This window comes from Oncorhynchus mykiss, chromosome 8 (assembly GCF_057628025.1).
Source record: "Oncorhynchus mykiss isolate SJ-2025 chromosome 8, ASM5762802v1, whole genome shotgun sequence".
In the NCBI taxonomy this organism is placed as follows: domain Eukaryota; kingdom Metazoa; phylum Chordata; class Actinopteri; order Salmoniformes; family Salmonidae; genus Oncorhynchus; species Oncorhynchus mykiss.
Genome location: NC_143029.1, coordinates 68762999 through 68781807, shown reverse-complemented (window position 1 = coordinate 68781807; position 18809 = coordinate 68762999). Strand labels below are relative to the sequence as shown.

The 18809-nt window shown below is 41.5% G+C and overlaps 1 protein-coding gene across 5 annotated transcripts in view; it reads right to left on the bottom strand.

Annotated features, from left to right (window-relative positions):
* The window catches only part of arhgap21b (Rho GTPase activating protein 21b), a 79266-nt gene that overhangs the window by 41382 nt on the left and 19075 nt on the right, over positions 1 to 18809 (bottom strand). For all 5 annotated transcript variants that reach the window (XR_016482567.1, XR_016482568.1, XM_036986019.2 and 2 more), the window contains exon 5: positions 209 to 301. Coding sequence is in view for 3 of the 5 variants with exons in the window: in XM_036986019.2 (XP_036841914.2) it covers positions 209 to 301 (93 nt within the window). In the remaining 2 variants the exon portion in view is untranslated. The remainder of the gene's footprint in view (positions 1 to 208; positions 302 to 18809) is intronic.

Sequence of the window (18809 nt, the reverse complement as noted above, 5' to 3'; positions counted from 1 at the left end):
CAGATCTATGGGATTGGACCAACACTATGTCCAATAGTGCACCATAAGTATTGTAGTCCTGCTTTATTGTAGGGGAAAATCACAAAATTGCTTTAATATATTGATTCTATAATATAATTACTTCTATGACGTCACCTAGCAATGATAAAGACAGAAACCAGAGAACATAGGAAGGTACAATTTCAGTGCGTTGCCGTTAATCAGTTACCTGTGCAGAGTCCAGCTTCGTTGGCAGGACCTCCCTCCTTCACTTGCTTCACAAAGATGGTGTCCATTGGCTCCAGCCTGTTCCGTTGTCTCCCTGACAACAAAGACAAAGTGTCATCATCAGCAACCATTAAACACATTCCTCTGGAGGTCACATGGTGGTGACATACCAGATCTGCTCATAACAGTGACACAGTAGTCATTAAATGAATAATCCCAGTCATACTACGTATCTGCCCAGATTAGGTACAATAGGATGTTACCATGAAGTGTCTAGAAGGGTAGTAGTCAGATTAATTTCCCTTTAGAAAGACACATTGTTGACCTCAGCAGACCTACAATACACTAAGAGCAGAGGACCCAAACTAGAATGCACCACCCACCCACAACTCTCAGTTAAACACCACCCAGACTGAGACGCACTCAAAGCAGCCAGCCTAACAAGACACCCCATGAACAGCTACCAGACACAACCCTAAATTGTAGACATTTACTAAGGGGAGAAAGAGTGAGTGTGAGCAAGAGCAACAGGATGAGACAGAGAAAGTGATATATAGAGCAATAGATAAGGAGGAACTGTCACAACATTCAGAAGCATGTGAATTAAAGCAGTAACAGCAGAATAACAGAGTGGTTTGGTTTCTCTGTGTGTCACATTGGCTGTTCCTCATACAACAAGACTAAATGAGAATGATAATGAAGGAATTCAACGGAAGAAAGCCTCCTAATATGGTGGGTGAGCTGGTGGGGATTTGGGGAAGGGAAATGAATACATCTGAGTTTAGTTGGAGAACCTGTTTGCTCATTCTTACCCCGTCTCCTAGCAGCTGCATAGGAGAGGAAAGCAAAGGAGAGTGAGGGAGTAAGAGGGAGGGAGGAGCAGACAGAGAGTGAGCTCAGCTGCACAACTCCCACTCCTTCCCAATAAACAAACACAGCTCCAGGCTCACTAGACACAAAGCTCTGTCCAACTACTTATCACTGTGTAAGTTGGTGAATTATTATTGAATAGGAATGTTGTATCTTATGTGGAAGTCTCAGTGAGTACATTTGATATTAAACTGGTTATGGCAGTAGGCAGAGTACGGCATTAGTCATGTAAACACACTACTCTCTTTATCTTAAATCGACGTACAGTCATACTCGAAGTAAACATACGCCGATTAAAACACCTGGTTTTCTGAGTGTTTAAAAAAAATTATTAGGACATGTAAACGTCTTAGAGTTATAGATCTGATATGTGCATGTGCTAGCATGAGTTTGGAAAAACTGACAATATTTCACATACAAACTTTATGTCCGAACTCAGAATCAAATATGCTCCATAAAGATAACATGGTCACTGTGATAAAACATTTATAGCCGAATTTCTGCATTTATCAAAGTCCCATCATGTAGCCTGATTTCATTAGTGGTCACGTAGGGCTGACCCCATTTAGTACAACTGCCAGGTTGCAGTTGTAAATGAGAACTTGTTCTCAACTAGCCTACCTGGTTAAATAAAGGTGAAATAAATTGTCGACTGGTCGATTATTTGGTCGATCGGCTGTTGGTCGACCGATATTTCTTTAGTTGACCAGAAACAACAACAACAACAACAAAAAATGTCATGGTGTAGCCTACAAAACACCAGGCTGATTTGCGGCTTTCTGAGTGGACTAATCCATCGTGGAGGCCGTAGGGGTGGCACAGGCCATGACTAAGACGTGCTAAAACAAAACAAACGTAAGTTTGAATGACACCGAGGGACAGTGTTGTTACAGCTAACACCCGTTTGCCTGAGGCCGATACCACACAGGTGTTTCTACACATGCATACACACATACACTCATTCAAATGCACACACGTGTACATACCCAGACACACACACATAAATAGTGCCATACATGCACTCAAACATATTCAGTTGGCCTTGCTGTTATGACTTTTGTTGTCTTTATTTTTTTTTGCATTGATGTTTTCGGTTTTCCTTTCTTTCTCTTTTTAATTTTGTTGGTGCATTTGGGGGGCGGGGGCTTGGGGGGCGGTGTCAGATGGTTGAGGGGCAGCTCTTGGGGAATTGTGGGGGGGGGGGGGGTGCTCTTGGAGGGCTGGTGGCCTGGCGGTTGGGAGCTTAGTCGGGGGGTGATAATTCTCTGGTTCAGGTCCCTGTTTTCGACCGTGTGTGTGTGTGTGTGGGGGGGGGGGGGCAAGACGTTGACCCTGGTTGCTTCTGTGTGTCTCTCTGGATGGGAGTCTGTTAGATGACTAATGTGATGGAAATGTTGAGCGGCTTCACTGCAAGTAGATTGTATGTTATAATATTCAATAAAAACACATTAAAAAAATACATTCGCTACTGAAAATGGTTATATTACATAGGAACAGGTGCAACCATAATAAAAATAATATTTTATAACAATAAAATAATAACAATATTATTTATCCCGCGATAGTGGTCGCTGTCCGCGGTTATGAAACATCAGGGCGCTGCTGAATTGGCACCTTTTCCTAGACCATGTTGCTATGTGAATAATAGCAAAGTTAACCAGCATATTGGTGTTGAGAACAATATGGCAGCGGTGGAGTTAGGAGACGAGAAAACAGCCCTTGACTTAATTGTCTAAGAAACTCATTTTATTAGGTCTATAATCAATAGCCTAACTGCTTAATGGGAATGGCTTTATGAATAATCCATATACTGTATATCTACAGAAATACGGCATGTCCTGCTTCTGTTGCCGGTTTGTTTAACAGCCTACTGATTCCGTGAGCACCAAGCCACATGCAACTACATGTTCACACATTTGGCTGTTTTCAATCTTTGCTACGCTGTAATAAAAGGCTTCACACTTTTGAAAAACTTTGTTAGAACAGCCTCTCTGGTATTATGTATCATTTATTTAGTGTTGTTTACACTGTTCCAGATTTTCTGAAAAATCATATGATAATAACCTTCCTTTTTCGTGATCTCATTATTACGATCATCATTATAATAAGTCATGTCATTATCATTTGTAGTCTTAGTATAGCTGCCTTCGAGCTGTAAGTCTAAGAGCGTATCCTGTTTAGTCTTACTACCTTAACTTAAGCCTAGATTTAAATACTATTTAGTGCATTCGGAAAGTATATAGACCCCTTCCCTTTTCCCACATTTTGTTATTTACAGCCTTATTCTAAAATGTTTTAAATGTTTTATTCCCCTCATCAATCTACACACAATACCCCATAAAGGACAAAGTGAAAACAGGGTTTTTAGAAATATTTGCAAATTAAATTGAGCTCAGGTGCATCTTGTTTCCATTGATCATCCTTAAGATGTTTCTACAACCTGATTGGAGTCCACCTGTGGTAAATTCAATTGATTGGACATTATTTGGAAAGGCACACTTATCTACAGCTCATTCGGAAAGTATTCAGACCCTTTGAACCTGATGGTCATTCTGACAGATCTCCAGAGGTCCTGTGGAGATGAGAGAACCTTCCACAAGGACAACCATCTTTGCAGGACTCCCCCAAATCAGGCTTTCATGGTAGTGGCCAGATGGAAGCAACTTTCTTGAGCTCCCGTATTTTTCACAACTAGTCAAACTGATTTCACACATTGGACTTTCTCTTTACCTCCTGAGCAACCAGTAAAGATTCCTCAGTTTTTAGTTTGTCACACCCTCTGCATCCATTTTCCTGTTATGGTGTCCAGAGTTTGTTATAACCAATTTATTGATGCGAGTATGATATGCTGTATTTCAGGGAATAGGGAATGTTATTCCTAAACTAATGAGGTACTTCGGTAACAACTTTTCAGTCAGAAATGCCTGTAATTATGATGCAGCTTCAGCAACACGGACAGCGCGATAAACACTGTTGATGTTCTGTGGTGGTCACGGCAGCAGGGAGGAGAGCGAGACAACAGGTGCTAGTCACACCGCCACTCGCTGCCATTTTCTTTTTTAAAAACAGCGCAGCAAGTCTGAGCCCTGCCAGGTACAATCAAATCAATTACGTTTGGACTCCCTCTTGTCATTTGTGTGTCTTAATTATTTCATCAAACAGTGAGCTTAAAGCATCAGGCAAGCTCAGTGCATAAAGTTGATTTTATTAAAACACATAGGACGTGTCTGTATATCCTATGTGTTTTAATCAATTTGGACTAATCGATTGGTCTAAAAGAACAGATGACTCTTGGTCGACCAATATTTTGTTTTTGTCGGGGACAGCCCTAAGGCTATGTAAACAAAATTATTAGGGAAATCGTTATTCTTGCAAAGCATGTAAACACTTTAAGGGAACTATTATATTAATCTGACTATTCACAATAATCGTATTATTGTGTGCATGTAACCATACTCAAATGGTAAGCATGAAGTATCATTGGTAAGCACTGACGGTGGCAGCAACATCATTTGCCATACAGGTTTTGTGTTTGATAGCGATTGAGAGAAGCAAGAGATTGATAGGGAGAACGAGAGAGAGAAAAAAGTGATTGAAAAAGATGGGAGTGGGTGTTTGATACGCCACGGAGCACCCACTCACTGCTCTCTCCTTCTCCCTGTGGGTGTTTGACAGATTGAGAGGGACACATCTGTAAACAGTTATAACAGGTTCACATATCTGATTTTCCTCACCTTAGAGTTGAGCCACTGAACCTTTCTTAGAAGAGCTATGCAAGACAAGGCTATGCATGCTATACCTGCACCACCATCACCTGGACAGCGTGTTAAAACAAACACAACCTATTGTTGCTCACAATCACATATGAATGTGTTATGTATGACGCAACAGGAGCCTCACCTCCCAACAACAACAGTGTTACCAGGCTCCCTCTTGTGGCAAGTGGTAGAACCACAGCATACCATAACAACCCTACTGCTTGATAATAAAAGTATAAAGTGATTTGATACTAGCAGTAACTCAGTGACTGCTGATGAGACTATTTCCAACACTAACATGAGCTCAGTCAGTCCCAGACAGTGTAAATCATTTGTAAATCATCTTGACCCCAGTCCTTTTCATTTCATTTCCTCTTCATACAGTTTTTTATTAGAACAATCTCAAGTTGTTCCCAGCAGGGAATCATGGAATGCATTAAGACAAATGAAATGGAATAGCCAGTAGAGGGTGCACCAGAGACATGTGTTATCCACCAGTCAGTCAGGGGAGGGAGACTCCAATGATGCAACACCGGGTTCACAGCAGTAGGCATGTTCATGAAGGCTTTGGCTGTGTTTGAGAGCATCAAAATCGCAATGTATCATGGGTAAATTGTGAGTGACTGAACTACAAATAATATAGAGTAGTTATTTATGATGCAAGGCTAGTCAGTCTCGACTCGCCTTTAAATTCGGCTACAATGCCGAACGCGCCCTGTTTCAGCCTCCACATGGTAAACAAAGAGATTCCCTCTCATTCACAATGCCAGTCCTGGGATAACCCAGAGTCAGCAAACTAGTCTCCATAGACAGTCACACCACACATTCACATATCTGGGAATATTATATGCCACCTATACATTATACTGTAATATGACAGAGATTGAAGACGTAACCTACGTGACATCAGAAACGAGCACACAGACGAATGCAAAACTGAAAGTAGCGATTTAAGATCTGCCCCTCTCCCTCTCTGAGCTACATGATTTTTAATGCAGTAACATTGTTTATAGCTAACCTGTAGTGGTAGCAGGGGCGCAACTTTGGTTTTAGATGTGCTGGAGATGTATCACATTCCAATTGTGAAATTGCACCCCCTGAGTGGTAGCACAGCCAAGCCAGTTTGTGAGTATCTCAGGTTGTTTTCACTACCAGGGCATAAAATGTACTTTTAAAGTCCACCAGCCACTGTGGCAGGTAGATTTAAAAACTACCAACAGAGTTTCCTCTGCGTTCATTTACGTGTGGCGCTGCACCACGGCAGAATCATTGGCGCCACACAAAAAGAAAACATCTCATTTCTACCAAACATAGTTTCAAAAAAAGTTCTGTAAATCACATTTGCTTTTATTGGTAAATAGATGATCTGTCTGGGTTCAACACCGTTCTGAAGGTTATTTAGCTCTGTGAGCTGTGGCAGGCAGCCTGCAACTCAAAAAACACAGTGCGCCTGTGACCAGTGCTCGATACAGACAGACACTGCAGCGCGAAACACAATTCACTTCAATCACTTCAGAGTGCACCTGCATGAGAAACTGCAAGAAAGGTACATCAGTTTGTTTGCTTGATTAACGTTAGCTAACCAACTACTTAACTACATTAGCTAGCTATAACCTAAAAACTCTACTAATGTCATTTAGATCTATAATATTGCTGCCACAATTGTAACGGCAATTAGCTATCCAATATCCACAACTATGTTGTTGATAGAAACATGGCTAACTAACGTTACTAGTCTAGCAAGTGCAAGCAAGATGGCTATATTTATCAGTCTTCGACTTTGATTTATTTATAGAAGTTTGAGTTTATTGAAATATTTCCAGCCAGAGCAGCGAAAGAGAAAGGGGGAGCAGGGACAAGAGTGTCAGGTGATGTTAACTTAGATTGCTAACGTCAAATCAGCCCAAACTAAATTACACTTGTTTTAGTTAGTTAACTCTTTAAAAGCTTCAGCTATCATTTTTATTACAAGTGTATGGCTTGCTTTACTGGACAGAAAAGAGGCAGAATCCCGGGAGTGAGGTAGGGATGCCTGAGGGAGAGTGGAGCAGAGGAGAGCAGAGAGGATAAAAAAAATAGGAGAAGATTAAAGGAGAGGAGGAGAGAGGAGCAAGGCCAAGGGCGCACCACCAGCAATCCAGATGGGGCCAAAAGTGGTTTAACAGACAGACTGAAGCCGTGGCTATAGAATATGCCACATGGTTAGTCAAATTTCCGTTAATTAGGCTAAGGGCTAGAAATGTTTGTGCATATTTACTCTGTACTAGTCTACAGCATTATGTGTATTGTTGTAACGCTTGCTATCTGTAATAGATATTGCCCCAGACACCAGTAATTCCACTAATATACACTTTACATCCCATCAAGGAATGTTCTGCCGTCTGTGCCGTCGACATAGGCAGGCTGCTAAGAGGGGTCTGCCAAAGCGCCCTTTTATTGAAATAGGGGCCCCAGAGTCATCGGCTGGACTACATTAACCGGCACCCAGGGACAGAGCACCACCTGGAAAGTATGAGGGCTCATGCAATGCTGGCAAAAAGGTAAAGACTTCTTCCATTTCTCAAAATGTCTTCTAATGTAAAAGATGTCTCAGACTGTGCACTAACCGAGGCTCAATAATAACGCATTATGCCTGTTGCTGTTCACAGGCTCTTCAGTCATGGTCGCGTTCAAGCCAATTACAGAGCTTGAGTACGAGGCCGGGTTTGAAATGTCTGTACCATCTAACAAAGTGGGAGCAGGCCCATCATACAAACTTCCCACAACTGCTGGACCTTGCTGAATTGCTGGGTTGTGACCATTTCACAAAGCTCAAGATGAATCAGTGCTCAATAATTCTGTGTTTTTGTTCATATTTTCTTCACTTGATATTTAAATGTCACCAGACTTATTTCACATTGGCAAGAACACAAACTGTAGGTCACACATAATAGTGGAGGTAATGTTGAAGATTCTGACTCAAGTTGTGGAGGAGCCTATCCGACATGCCATCTGTAGTCATTGTCATCTGTAGTCATTGGCTGATGAAACTACAGACGTGGCAACTAATAAGCAGCTGGATTTACATGTCAGGTATAATTTATTTTTAATATTGATATTCTACAGTCACTGCATCCATGAGTAATAACAAAATTGTGTATCATGAGTAATAATGAAATTGTGTATGGATTTTTGTATGTTTTCCAGATACATGGACCAAGAGAGACACCTTTACAACCAGTTCCTGGACCTGGTGTCAGTCCCTGATGGCAAGGCAGACACCATCTTTGCAGCCATCAAGGAGGCACTGCACGGACCTCCCCGTCGCGGCCGGTTGCGACAGAGCCTGGGCGCGAACCCAGGGTCTCTGGTGGAACAGCTGGCGCTGCAGTACAGTAATCACTGCCCCACCCGGGAGGCTAATATGGACACTTTCAAGGAGCACCTGCAGCAGCTCCATAGTAACTTAGCCAAAAGCAGTAACAAGACAGAAGTTTTGAAAGCTGCTTCAGCAACCCTGGGCCTTGGGTAATTAAAAATAAAGGTGAGATTATGCATCACATTTCTTCACTTGGCTACTCTGCTCATCTTTCTTACCTAGGGCCGCTATGCTTCCTGTGCCACGTAAAGGTAAGACTACATGTATTATAGATTATAGTGGACTCCAAATTAAATAATGTACTATGTTGCGATTACTGCTTTCAGTGTCTCAAGACTATTTGAATGGTCCGCAATGTGGCTTTTAAAACCTGTTTTGTATTGTCAATTGATGTATCGTTGTGGAGTGAAACACTTTTCCCAACTCTACAGATTTGTGGCAGCAATTTACCTGCAGGCGGATGTGCTGCCCCACCTGACGCGGCTTTCAAACCTATTGCAAAAGGAGGATGTCAACTTCCAGGCCATAAAAGAGCAGGTACATTATCTTCATGTTCAAACATGTGCAAATGTGTCAGTTTAACAGAGTCACAGGACAGCACTTAGCAATGAAATATTTAAGAACTACTGACACTTCATAACTTCAAACAAAACAACTATTGTGTTGTAGGTCCCTGTGACAAATCACTCCACACCATTAAAAACATTCTGGTGATTCTCAGCCCCTGGGGTAATTTCTGAGCCAACTCCACCAGGACCTCGATGGCCCAGTGGGTCTGGGGGCATTCAACATCAAGGAGGAGAAGACAAAGATCTTTGTGGGCTATACTCGGCCTTGTCTCAGGATGGTAGGTTGGTGGTTGAAGATATCCCTCTAGTGGTGTGGGGGCTGTGTTCTGGCAAAGTGGGTGGGGTTATATCCTTCCTGTTTGGCCCTGTCCGGGGGTGTCCTCAGATGGGGCCACAGTGTCTCCTGACACCTCCTGTCTCAGCCTCCAGTATTTATGCTGCAGTAGTTTGTGTCGGGGGGGCTAGGGTCAGTTTGTTATATCTGGAGTACTTCTCCTGTCCTATTCGGTGTCCTGTGTGAATTTAAGTGTGCTCTCTCTAATTCTCTCTTTCTCTCTCGGAGGACCTGAGCCCTAGGACCATGCCTCAGGACTACCTGACATGATGACTCCTTGCTGTCCCCAGTCCACCTGGCCGTGCTGCTGCTCCAGTTTCAACTGTTCTGCCTTATTATTATTGGACCATGCTGGTCATTTATGAACATTTTAACATCTTGGCCATGTTCTGTTATAATCTACACCCGGCACAGCCAGAAGACGACTGGACACCCCACAATAGCCTGGTTCCTCTCTAGGTTTCTTCCTAGGTTTTGGCCTTTCTAGGGAGTTTTTCCTAGCCACCGTGCTTCTACACCTGCATTGCTTGCTGTTTGAGGTTTTAGGCTGGGTTTCTGTACAGCACTTTGAGATATCAGCTGATGTACGAAGGGCTATAGAAATAAATTTGATTTGATTTAGATTTAAAATCATTTAAACGGAAAGTAGATCCTTTGTCCCTCTCCCTTCTCTTATTAGTCCTTCTGTTATTGCAGGTCAAAACAGACTTGAGGAACAGACTGCAGGGAGAGCATCTAGCCGACTGCATGTGGCTCTCCATCAACGGCCCTCCCGTTAATAAGGAGCTCAATTACAGGAGGGCGTTGGAAATCTTTTTCCAAAAGCCCAGAAGAATAAATTGCTCTGACAAAGGCTGTAAACAATGTCAGAACTAGGTTTTTGTCAGAACAGAGATTTCCAAGCCTTCCTTTTGTGATGAACATGAATTAAGTGGGCTCTAATTCATGTTCAGTTAAATGTTCCTGTTAACTTTGTCAAGATAACTTTTACTGATCAGTCGATGTGTTTCTTTAGATCGTTGCAGCACTCAACCTTAAATTGCATCCTGCATACTATAATAATTTTACCAATAGGTTATTGAGCTCATTTCTGGGGGTGGAAATTATATTTTAGATGGTTTGAGTTTTTTCCTTTTAAAAAGTCACTAGAACCAAGCCTTTTAGTACTTAAACATATTTTGTTTAGGGAGAGGACTCCAGAACCCCCCCCACAGATACATTTGTTAGCTGTGTGGGAAAAGTTTCCAGAGGAAAACACTGCTAGCCAAAATATGTTTTAAATTACACACAAAAAAAAAAAGAAAACAGCCGAGTATGCTTTGTAATGTTTCTAAAACAAATGTATTACTCGTAAGAAGTAATGTGGTATATTGTTTAATTGTTTTTGTGACATGAGTGTTTTAACCAAAATATCACAGATGAGAAATTTTCACCTGCCCCTTTAAGGGCTGGAGGTTACCATGGTAACATGACTCGAGTCATGCATGCGTCTGTGAGATTGAGTCTGACTAGTAGAAGCAGTCTTCTCTAGCAGTTGAAACTCAAACATAGAAAAACAACCTAGCTTGTAAACAAAACAATGTAAATAGCCAAAACACAAGGACAAAGTCTCACTTCGGTTTCAAGTAAATTATACCAACTTGTATGCCTGTGCGCAGCTCTTCACATGCACACAACCCCCAGCCAGGCAGTGTTGCAGTACGAGGTGGAACAGGCAATATAGGATTCATAGTTCTTTGACAGTGCGATTCAATTTACCAGCAATGAAACAAAATGGCAGAAATACTTTGAAACAGCTACTGCAGCATTTATTTTACTATACATGTGATCATATTTGACTATTTTTATTCACAAATGCGATTGAAATGCTCGCACTGTGGAGCCCTGACCACCCACCAATGTGGCTGGTGAAATGGACATCTTTACCTGCCAATGCCAAATCTACCCACATTTGGCTAGTGGGCGGTGTTCATTTTAGGCCGTGTTCACTACTCTGGGTCACAGCAGGGCAAGCCAATAGGTCCCCATGCCTGTCCTCAGTCAGTCTTTCCAGGGTCTAGCATTACAAAACGCAAGGCCGGGATTTCTTCATATTTCCCCCTGCCCTTATTGAGGGCCAGACGCATGAGACCCAGTCATGGAAGTTATGGTCTCCCTCTCTGGATAATCCTAGTGGCTGTCAAAGAGCTCATTGTATTTCTCCATTACAGTATGTTCAGACAGAAAATATCTTCCTACATCATCCAATCCTTCAGAGGAGAATTTAGACATTCCTCCATATTTCTTTGCTGAATGTCTTAAGTCGAAAGAAATCCTAGCATATTTCCACAGAGCTTTTGAGGAAGACCAAGAGGCCGATACAAAAGCTTTAATGTAAATAAGTGATACTAGCAAGAGCAGTGTGTGTGTTTCTAATTTATTTCAAGATATTTCCACTGAAAAAATAAATAATAATAACCTTAGTCTATATGCACATAGATAAAAAGTTACTTTAATATTTCTGAACAGGATTGTACGTACGTGTGTTCAAAACACTAAGAACAACTAGCTAATATTGAGTTTCACCCCCTTTGTCCTCAAAACAGCCTCAATGTGTAGGAGCATGGACTATACAAGCAGTCGACAGCATTTCACAGGGATGCTGGCCCATTTTAACGCCAAAACTTGACAAAACTGTGGGAAGCAGTCTGGATGTTCTTTGGGTGGTGGACCATTCTTGATATACGAGGGAAACTTGAGTGCGAAAAACCCAGCAGTGCTGCAGTCCTTGACACAAACCGGTGCGCCTGACAATTACTACTCGCCTGTTCAAAGGGACTTACATCTTTTGTCTTGCCTATTCACTCTCTGAATGGCACACATAGTAAATCCATGTCTCAATTGCTTAAAAATCCTTCTTTAACCTGTCTCCTCCCCTTCCTCTGCACGGTAACACTTTACACCCAGCATCATAACATGTTAAGACACGGTCATAACCATGTCATAACACCGTCTTGACACATTTGAACCTGTTGTGACCTATAATTAGGCAGGTTATGAAAACTGATCATGAAACCTACATAAGACTAATCAAAGTGTACAAAACCTACCACACAAGACAAAACATTCCACATTCCTACTTGTCAACAGTATGTTTACGTTTAGTACAATTAAAAAAAATTGACAATATTAAATCATTGTAATTGCGCACAAATTGACGTCAGATATGCACCTACCAAAATGTTGATGACTGGGATGAACGCAGGAGCAGATTTCAGGAGCAAAGCAACCTCTATGACTGATGACTGACATAAGGGCATGTACAGTGCCTTCGAAGAGGACTCAGACCCCTAGACATTTTCCACATTTTGTTATGTTACAGACTTACTCTAAAATGGATTAAAGAAATCCGCAATCTATACACAACACCCCAGAATGACAAGGTTTTAGACATGTTTGCTAATTTAAAAATAAAAAACACAGAAAGACCTTATGTTACATAAGTCTTCAGACCCTTTGCTATGAGACTCGAAATAAGGTGCATCCTGTTTCCATTGATCATCATAGAGATGTTTCTACAACTTGGAGTCCACCTGTGGTAAATTCAATTGATTGGACATGATTTGGAAAGGCAAACACCTGTCTATTTTAAGGTCCCACAGTTGACAGTGCATGGCAGAGCAAAAAACAAGCCACGAGGTCGAAGGAATTGCCTGTAGAGCTCAGAGACAGGATTGTGTCAAGGCATAGATCTGGGGAAAGGTACCAAAGAATGTCTGCAGCATTGAAGGTCCCCAAGAAGGCCTCCATCATTCTTAAATGGAAGAAGTTTGGAACCGCTCTTCCTAGAGCTGGCCTCCCGGCCAAAACTGAGCAATCGGGGGAGAAAGGCCTTGGTCAGGGAGGTGACCTAGAACCTGATGGTATATTGACAGGGCTCCAGAGTTCCTCATTGGAGATGGGAGAACATTCCAGAAGGACAACCATAGCTGCAGCACTGCACCAAATCAGGTCTTTATGGTAGAGTGGCCAGATGGAAGCCACTCCTCAGTAAAACGCACATGACAGCCCGCTTGGAGTTGGCCAAAAGGCACCTAAAGCCTCTCAGACCTTGAGAAACAAGATTATCTGGTCTGGTGAAACCAAGATTAAACTCCTTGGCCTGAATGCCAAACGTAAAGTCTGGAGGAAACCTGTCACCATCTCTACAGTGGTGCCAGGTCGGGGGAGCATCATGCTGTGGGGATGTTTTCAGGGGCAGGAACTGGGAGACTAGCCAGGATCGGGGCAAAGATGAACAGAGCAAAGTACCGAGAGATCCTTGATGAAAACCTGCTAAAGAGCACTCAGGACCTCAGACTGGGGCGAAGGTTCACCTTCCAACAGGACAATGACCCTAAGCACACAGCCAAGTCAACGCAGGAGTGGCTTCGGGACAAGTCTCTGAATGTCCTTGAGCGGCCCAGCCAGACTTGAACCTGATTGAACATCTCTGGAGAAACCTGAAAATAGCTGTGCACCGACGCTCCACATCCAACCTGACAGAGTTTGAGAGGATCTGCAGAGAAGAATGGGAGAACCTCCACAAATACAAGTGTGCCAAGCTTGTGGCATCATACCCAAGAAGACTCTAGGCTGTAATCGCTGCCAAAGGTGCTTCAACAAAGTACTGAGTAAAGGGTCTGAATACTTAGGTAAATGTGATTTCAGTTTATTTAAAATTTAAATTAGCTGACATTTCTAAAAAACTGTTTTTTGCTTTGTCATTAAGGGGTATTGTGGGTAGATTGATGAGGGGAAAACACAATTTAACACATGTTAGAATAAGGCTATAACCTAACAAAATGTGGAAAAAGTCAAGGGGTCTGAATACTTTCCGAAGGCACTGTATGTGACGGGCCTATGATTATAACAGTCTAATGCTTCTTGAGTGTCAGAGTGCATTTTCTTTGTCAGGTACTGAGGAGGGTCATAATGCTTCATGATAGTATCAAAGTGTATTTAAGTTATTTAAAATATGAAGAAAAAAAAAATCATTATAATTAATTACAACAACAAAAGGACTTAAGAAACAAACTTTCAAAACGAAATAACTTCTTGGCAGGGGGAAAAAAAACATTTGAATAAATGTGAGTTGACACTTATGCAGGCATCATAACTAGCCATAAAATAACATACTATACACTAGATGATCAAAAGTATGTGGGGACCTGCTCGTCGAACACCTCATTCCAAAATCATGGGCATTAATATGAAGTTGGTCACCCCTTCTGCTGCTATAACAACCTCCACTCTTCTGGGAAGGCTTTTGACTAGACGTTGGAACATTGCTGGGGGGACTTGCTTCCGTTCAGCCACAAAGCATTTCGCTACACCCGCAATAACATCTGCTAATCATGTGTATGTGACCAATAAAATGTGATTTGACAAGAGCATCTAGCAAGGCAGAAATTTGACAAACTGACTGGTTGGAAAGGTGGCATCCTATGACGGTGCCACTTTGAAAGTCACTGAGCTCTTCAGTAAGGCCATTCTACTGACAATGTTTGTCTACGGAGATTGAATGGCTGTGTGCTCGATTTTATACACCCGTCAGCAACGGATGAGGCTGAAATAGCCGATTCCACTAATTTGAAGTGATGTCCACATACTTTTGTATATACTGTATGTACCAATAATAGGTGTAAATATATGGTCATGACCAATGTTCCCTCAAAACTAATTCAGCACCGAGAACATTGCAGATCTGCTGAGTGTAAACTTGAACGTTGTGATAATTCTGTGCAACTTACAGCGGGCGTTTACAGCGAACACCGAGGCTGTGGCCGCTTTAAATTTAGTGTTAACAGTGGCCAAGTAGGCTACTGTGGCCATGTGATCATAATGTAGGCCTATCAGAGTGGCCTACCATCAAAAACTATGGAGAAAATGCCTCCCATAACATTTTAACATGGAAATAGCTGTTATATCACAGTAGCATCCATTCTTTTTAAATGACATGCAGAGCTTGACATTAACCTGGTTATCCACTTGTCCTTCAGACAAGGAGGTGACTGAAAAAGTTGTTTGATGCCAGAAACCACTTCACAAAATAGAAAATGCATTATTATTCCCATAACTTTATTACAGAGAATGGGAAAAGTATGCCTATTGGCTATTTAGCTTATTCAAGCTTGCCTTAAAACTACAACATTACCCCTTTAAGACAAAAAAAAAGCTCTTTACCTGACTTGCTTTTCAAGGATGGATATGTTGTGCTCTTGAAGGAAGCAATCACTCCCCAGACTACAAATGATCTATAACTGGGCTAATAACTCACCAAGTAGCAAAGGATATGAACAAATATGTGTACACGTGGCTACATGCAGCTCTCACTTTGATCTCAAAACAAACGCATCTCCTGCTGTAAACACAGTCCAGGTCCAAGTAAATGGCACAGATCCATATATGGCAATAGTCTATTTACATATAGGCCTACTGACGCTCTGTTTGTTTATGCTGCACCGGTCTGTGTAGAGTACAGTAGTGCGTGTCAATGGAATAGAATCCTACTCCGATGCGTTCTGCCTATATATAACAAAATCTGTTGCATAGTTTGTTTTTGTAAAAAAAAATAATAATTGAGGTTGGCTATTTGATCACACCTGATAATAGATCCGTTGGTGTATTAATTGTGAGGCACGGATGAGTGAGCATTTAAAATCATTTAAAAGCTTTATATTTTACTGGGCTGATGGTGTCTGCATCTGATGGTCAGTCTCAGTGGAGGGAGTGAGCAGCAGACTGAGGGTACGCTGACACTGTCAAAAAAGGGATAGTTTTCCAACTGATGGCGAAACTCATGTCGCACCACATTATTTCTGCCTATTTGTTACTCCTATGAACAGAGAAAGTGAAATATTCCTCAATATTAAAAAAGACCCAAGCCGCTATCAATAACACAAGCCTATAGATATACTTTCCTACTCATTCAGTGCTTGGTTGTAGCGCTGGGTGGAAAAAGTGTAGAATAAACATGAACTCACTCATAAAAACAGCATCTCTCTGCCATATTCATTGACCGTTTCTCAATATCAACTTCGCTGAAGCTTTCTGTTATGCCTGCTATGTTACTGCAGACACTGTCACCCGAGCCATTCGATTGGCCAGCGGTAGGCCTATTGTGCACTTGATTTGCTCTCTGGGTATGGTGGAATGACAGAGTTTGTGCCTTCAAACTAGTAATGCAACGGATGTGACATGTGGCCGATACCAATATTTCCCTTGCCAAAAAAAAAACCTGATACCTGATATAACAAAAAAAAAAATTGTGGCCTTTTAAGCATTAAAGTACAGTTAAATAGTTAACACACACACACACACACACACACACACACTAGCAGCAGTCTAAGGCACCTCATCTCAGTGCAAGAGGCGTCACTACGGTCCCTGGTCGAATACAGGCTGTATCACATCCGGCCATGATTGGGAGTCCCATAGGGCGGCCCACAATTGGCCCAGTGTCGACCGGGTTTGGCCTGGGTAGTCATTGTAAATAAGAATTTGTTTTTAACTGACTTGCCTAGTTAAAAAAGGTTACACACACACACAAACAAAAAAAAAAGTGATTTTGTTTGCATTTACATATGTCCCCAATTACCAGTAAAACCTATTTTCTTTCACTTACTTGCTGTGCTATCTTGTTGTTCATTTGTTAAGTCGTTTCATCCTCAACCAGGATTTCTATGGAACGCCGTTTGGGTCTTTGCGTGTCAAAAAAGATGTCTCAAATAACACTATTTGACATGCCAAATAAGCTTGTTGACCAATCAGAACCTGAATATGACGGCACATCACAAAATAATATAACGCGTTCATACATTTTTTACGTAGTTATTACACATTAGTGAGACCAATCACTCGTATTTCATGTCACAACGATTCATCGATACGTATGCTATGATGCTGGTAAAGTTCTCACGCACCTACAGAGCTGGACATAAAAAAAAGCTAGCTAGCCCATGGATGCAAACAATGTTCTTCCCCCAAAACGACAATCTTTTTCAGTAGCTATAGTTGTTAGCCAGCTAACTATATAGCTATGCGTCATCTAAAATGACCCTAATTTACAAGACAGTTCTTATTTGATTAATTGTGGTCGGACTCATCTATGTGAAGCTAACCACAATAAGAATTAGCCACAATAGTGGACTTTGTGGTTAGCCTTCAAAATAAAAGCATGTCAATGACAGTGACGCAAACTAATACAAATGGTAGAGAAAATTATTCCATAAATGAATAGATCATGCTAAACGAGGTTGGAATGTTATATAAAATTCAACAAAAGGCAATTTGTTAATTTGACAAAAACCTGTTGAAATCACACTGGGTGTATTATACTTTAGAACTGCATTGTGGGTATACTTATTTCACTGTACAGCCTTACCTATGGATTGTAGATCAATGACATGGGGTATCAGTCTACTCAGTGAAACCCAGAGAACATTAGCATCGTAACTCTTATTGCGGGACTCTGAAACAACTGAATTGAGCCACATTTATTGTCAACCTATGTGTATTGAACACTATTCTTGAGGAAAAACAATACTGCTTGGATGTCTTGGAGTATGATAACTCTTGAGGAGGATGTTGTGAAAAAATATATTGGGTATTGAGTAGACTGATACCCCAATTCATTGATCCCCAATCCTTAGGTAAAGCTGTACAGTGCAATATGAATGTTAATACACACAACAGGCTGACTGGGGAGGTGATTTCACAAAGTCACAGTCCTGCAATAAGAGCTACAACGCTAATATTTGCGTAAACTCTTCACAGTTGTGTTCTGTGTGTCACCGAGTAGATTGATACCCCATTTCGTTGCTTCACATTCCAACCTTGTTTAACATTATCTAGTTTAAATGTGGCATGATTCCACCAATTGTAACCTTCTGCATCACTTTCAAAGGGGTACTTTTATTTTGAAGGCAAACCGCAAATTCCACAATTGTGCCTAATCCTTATTGTGGCTAGCTTCACATCACATAACCCAGTGCGGTCGAGCCTCACTAGCCAGATGAAGCTAGCTGGCTGCTTATAAGGTTAGCTTTGGGCAACAGAGTTAAGTAGCTGGCTAGCTATTTATTCTCATGAATAATTAAATTTCAATAGGCGAACAACAATACTTACTCACAAGGACTCCTAAATCATTGCTAAGAATAATGAAAATGATTTCAGTTGCTTCTGATCATTGTTTTCAGGCTGATTGTATTGATGCTAGCTAGCTACCCCAGAAGTTGTGGTTGAACAAATAATGCTTTCTTACGAACGCGGCATTGTAAACACATCGTTCGTGGGGTTCAGACTTTTTTGCACAGGTTTGACAGTGCTACTGATAGTAGTGGTGGTGCTTGGCTTGCATGTGCAAATTCAGAACACACAACATTTTTATAAGAGAACTGTGTTATTTGACGTGTCAAATTAAAAGCTTATTTAACGCGTCAAATAGTGTTATTTGATGTGCATCTTTTGAGACAGGCAAAGACCATATCAGCGTTCCATATTATGTCTTGAAGTTAATACCGGTAGGGCAATATCTGAAAAATAGCACACCCGGTAGTGTGTACCAGTGCTCGACCAGTCGCGAAAGCCAACATCCCCCACGACAGAGAACGGTTGATTGTCAAGGACAATGAATTCCATTATCTTGGAGTTAATGGATTTCGCCTTGAAGTTGTCTAGCTGAAATCTTCTTA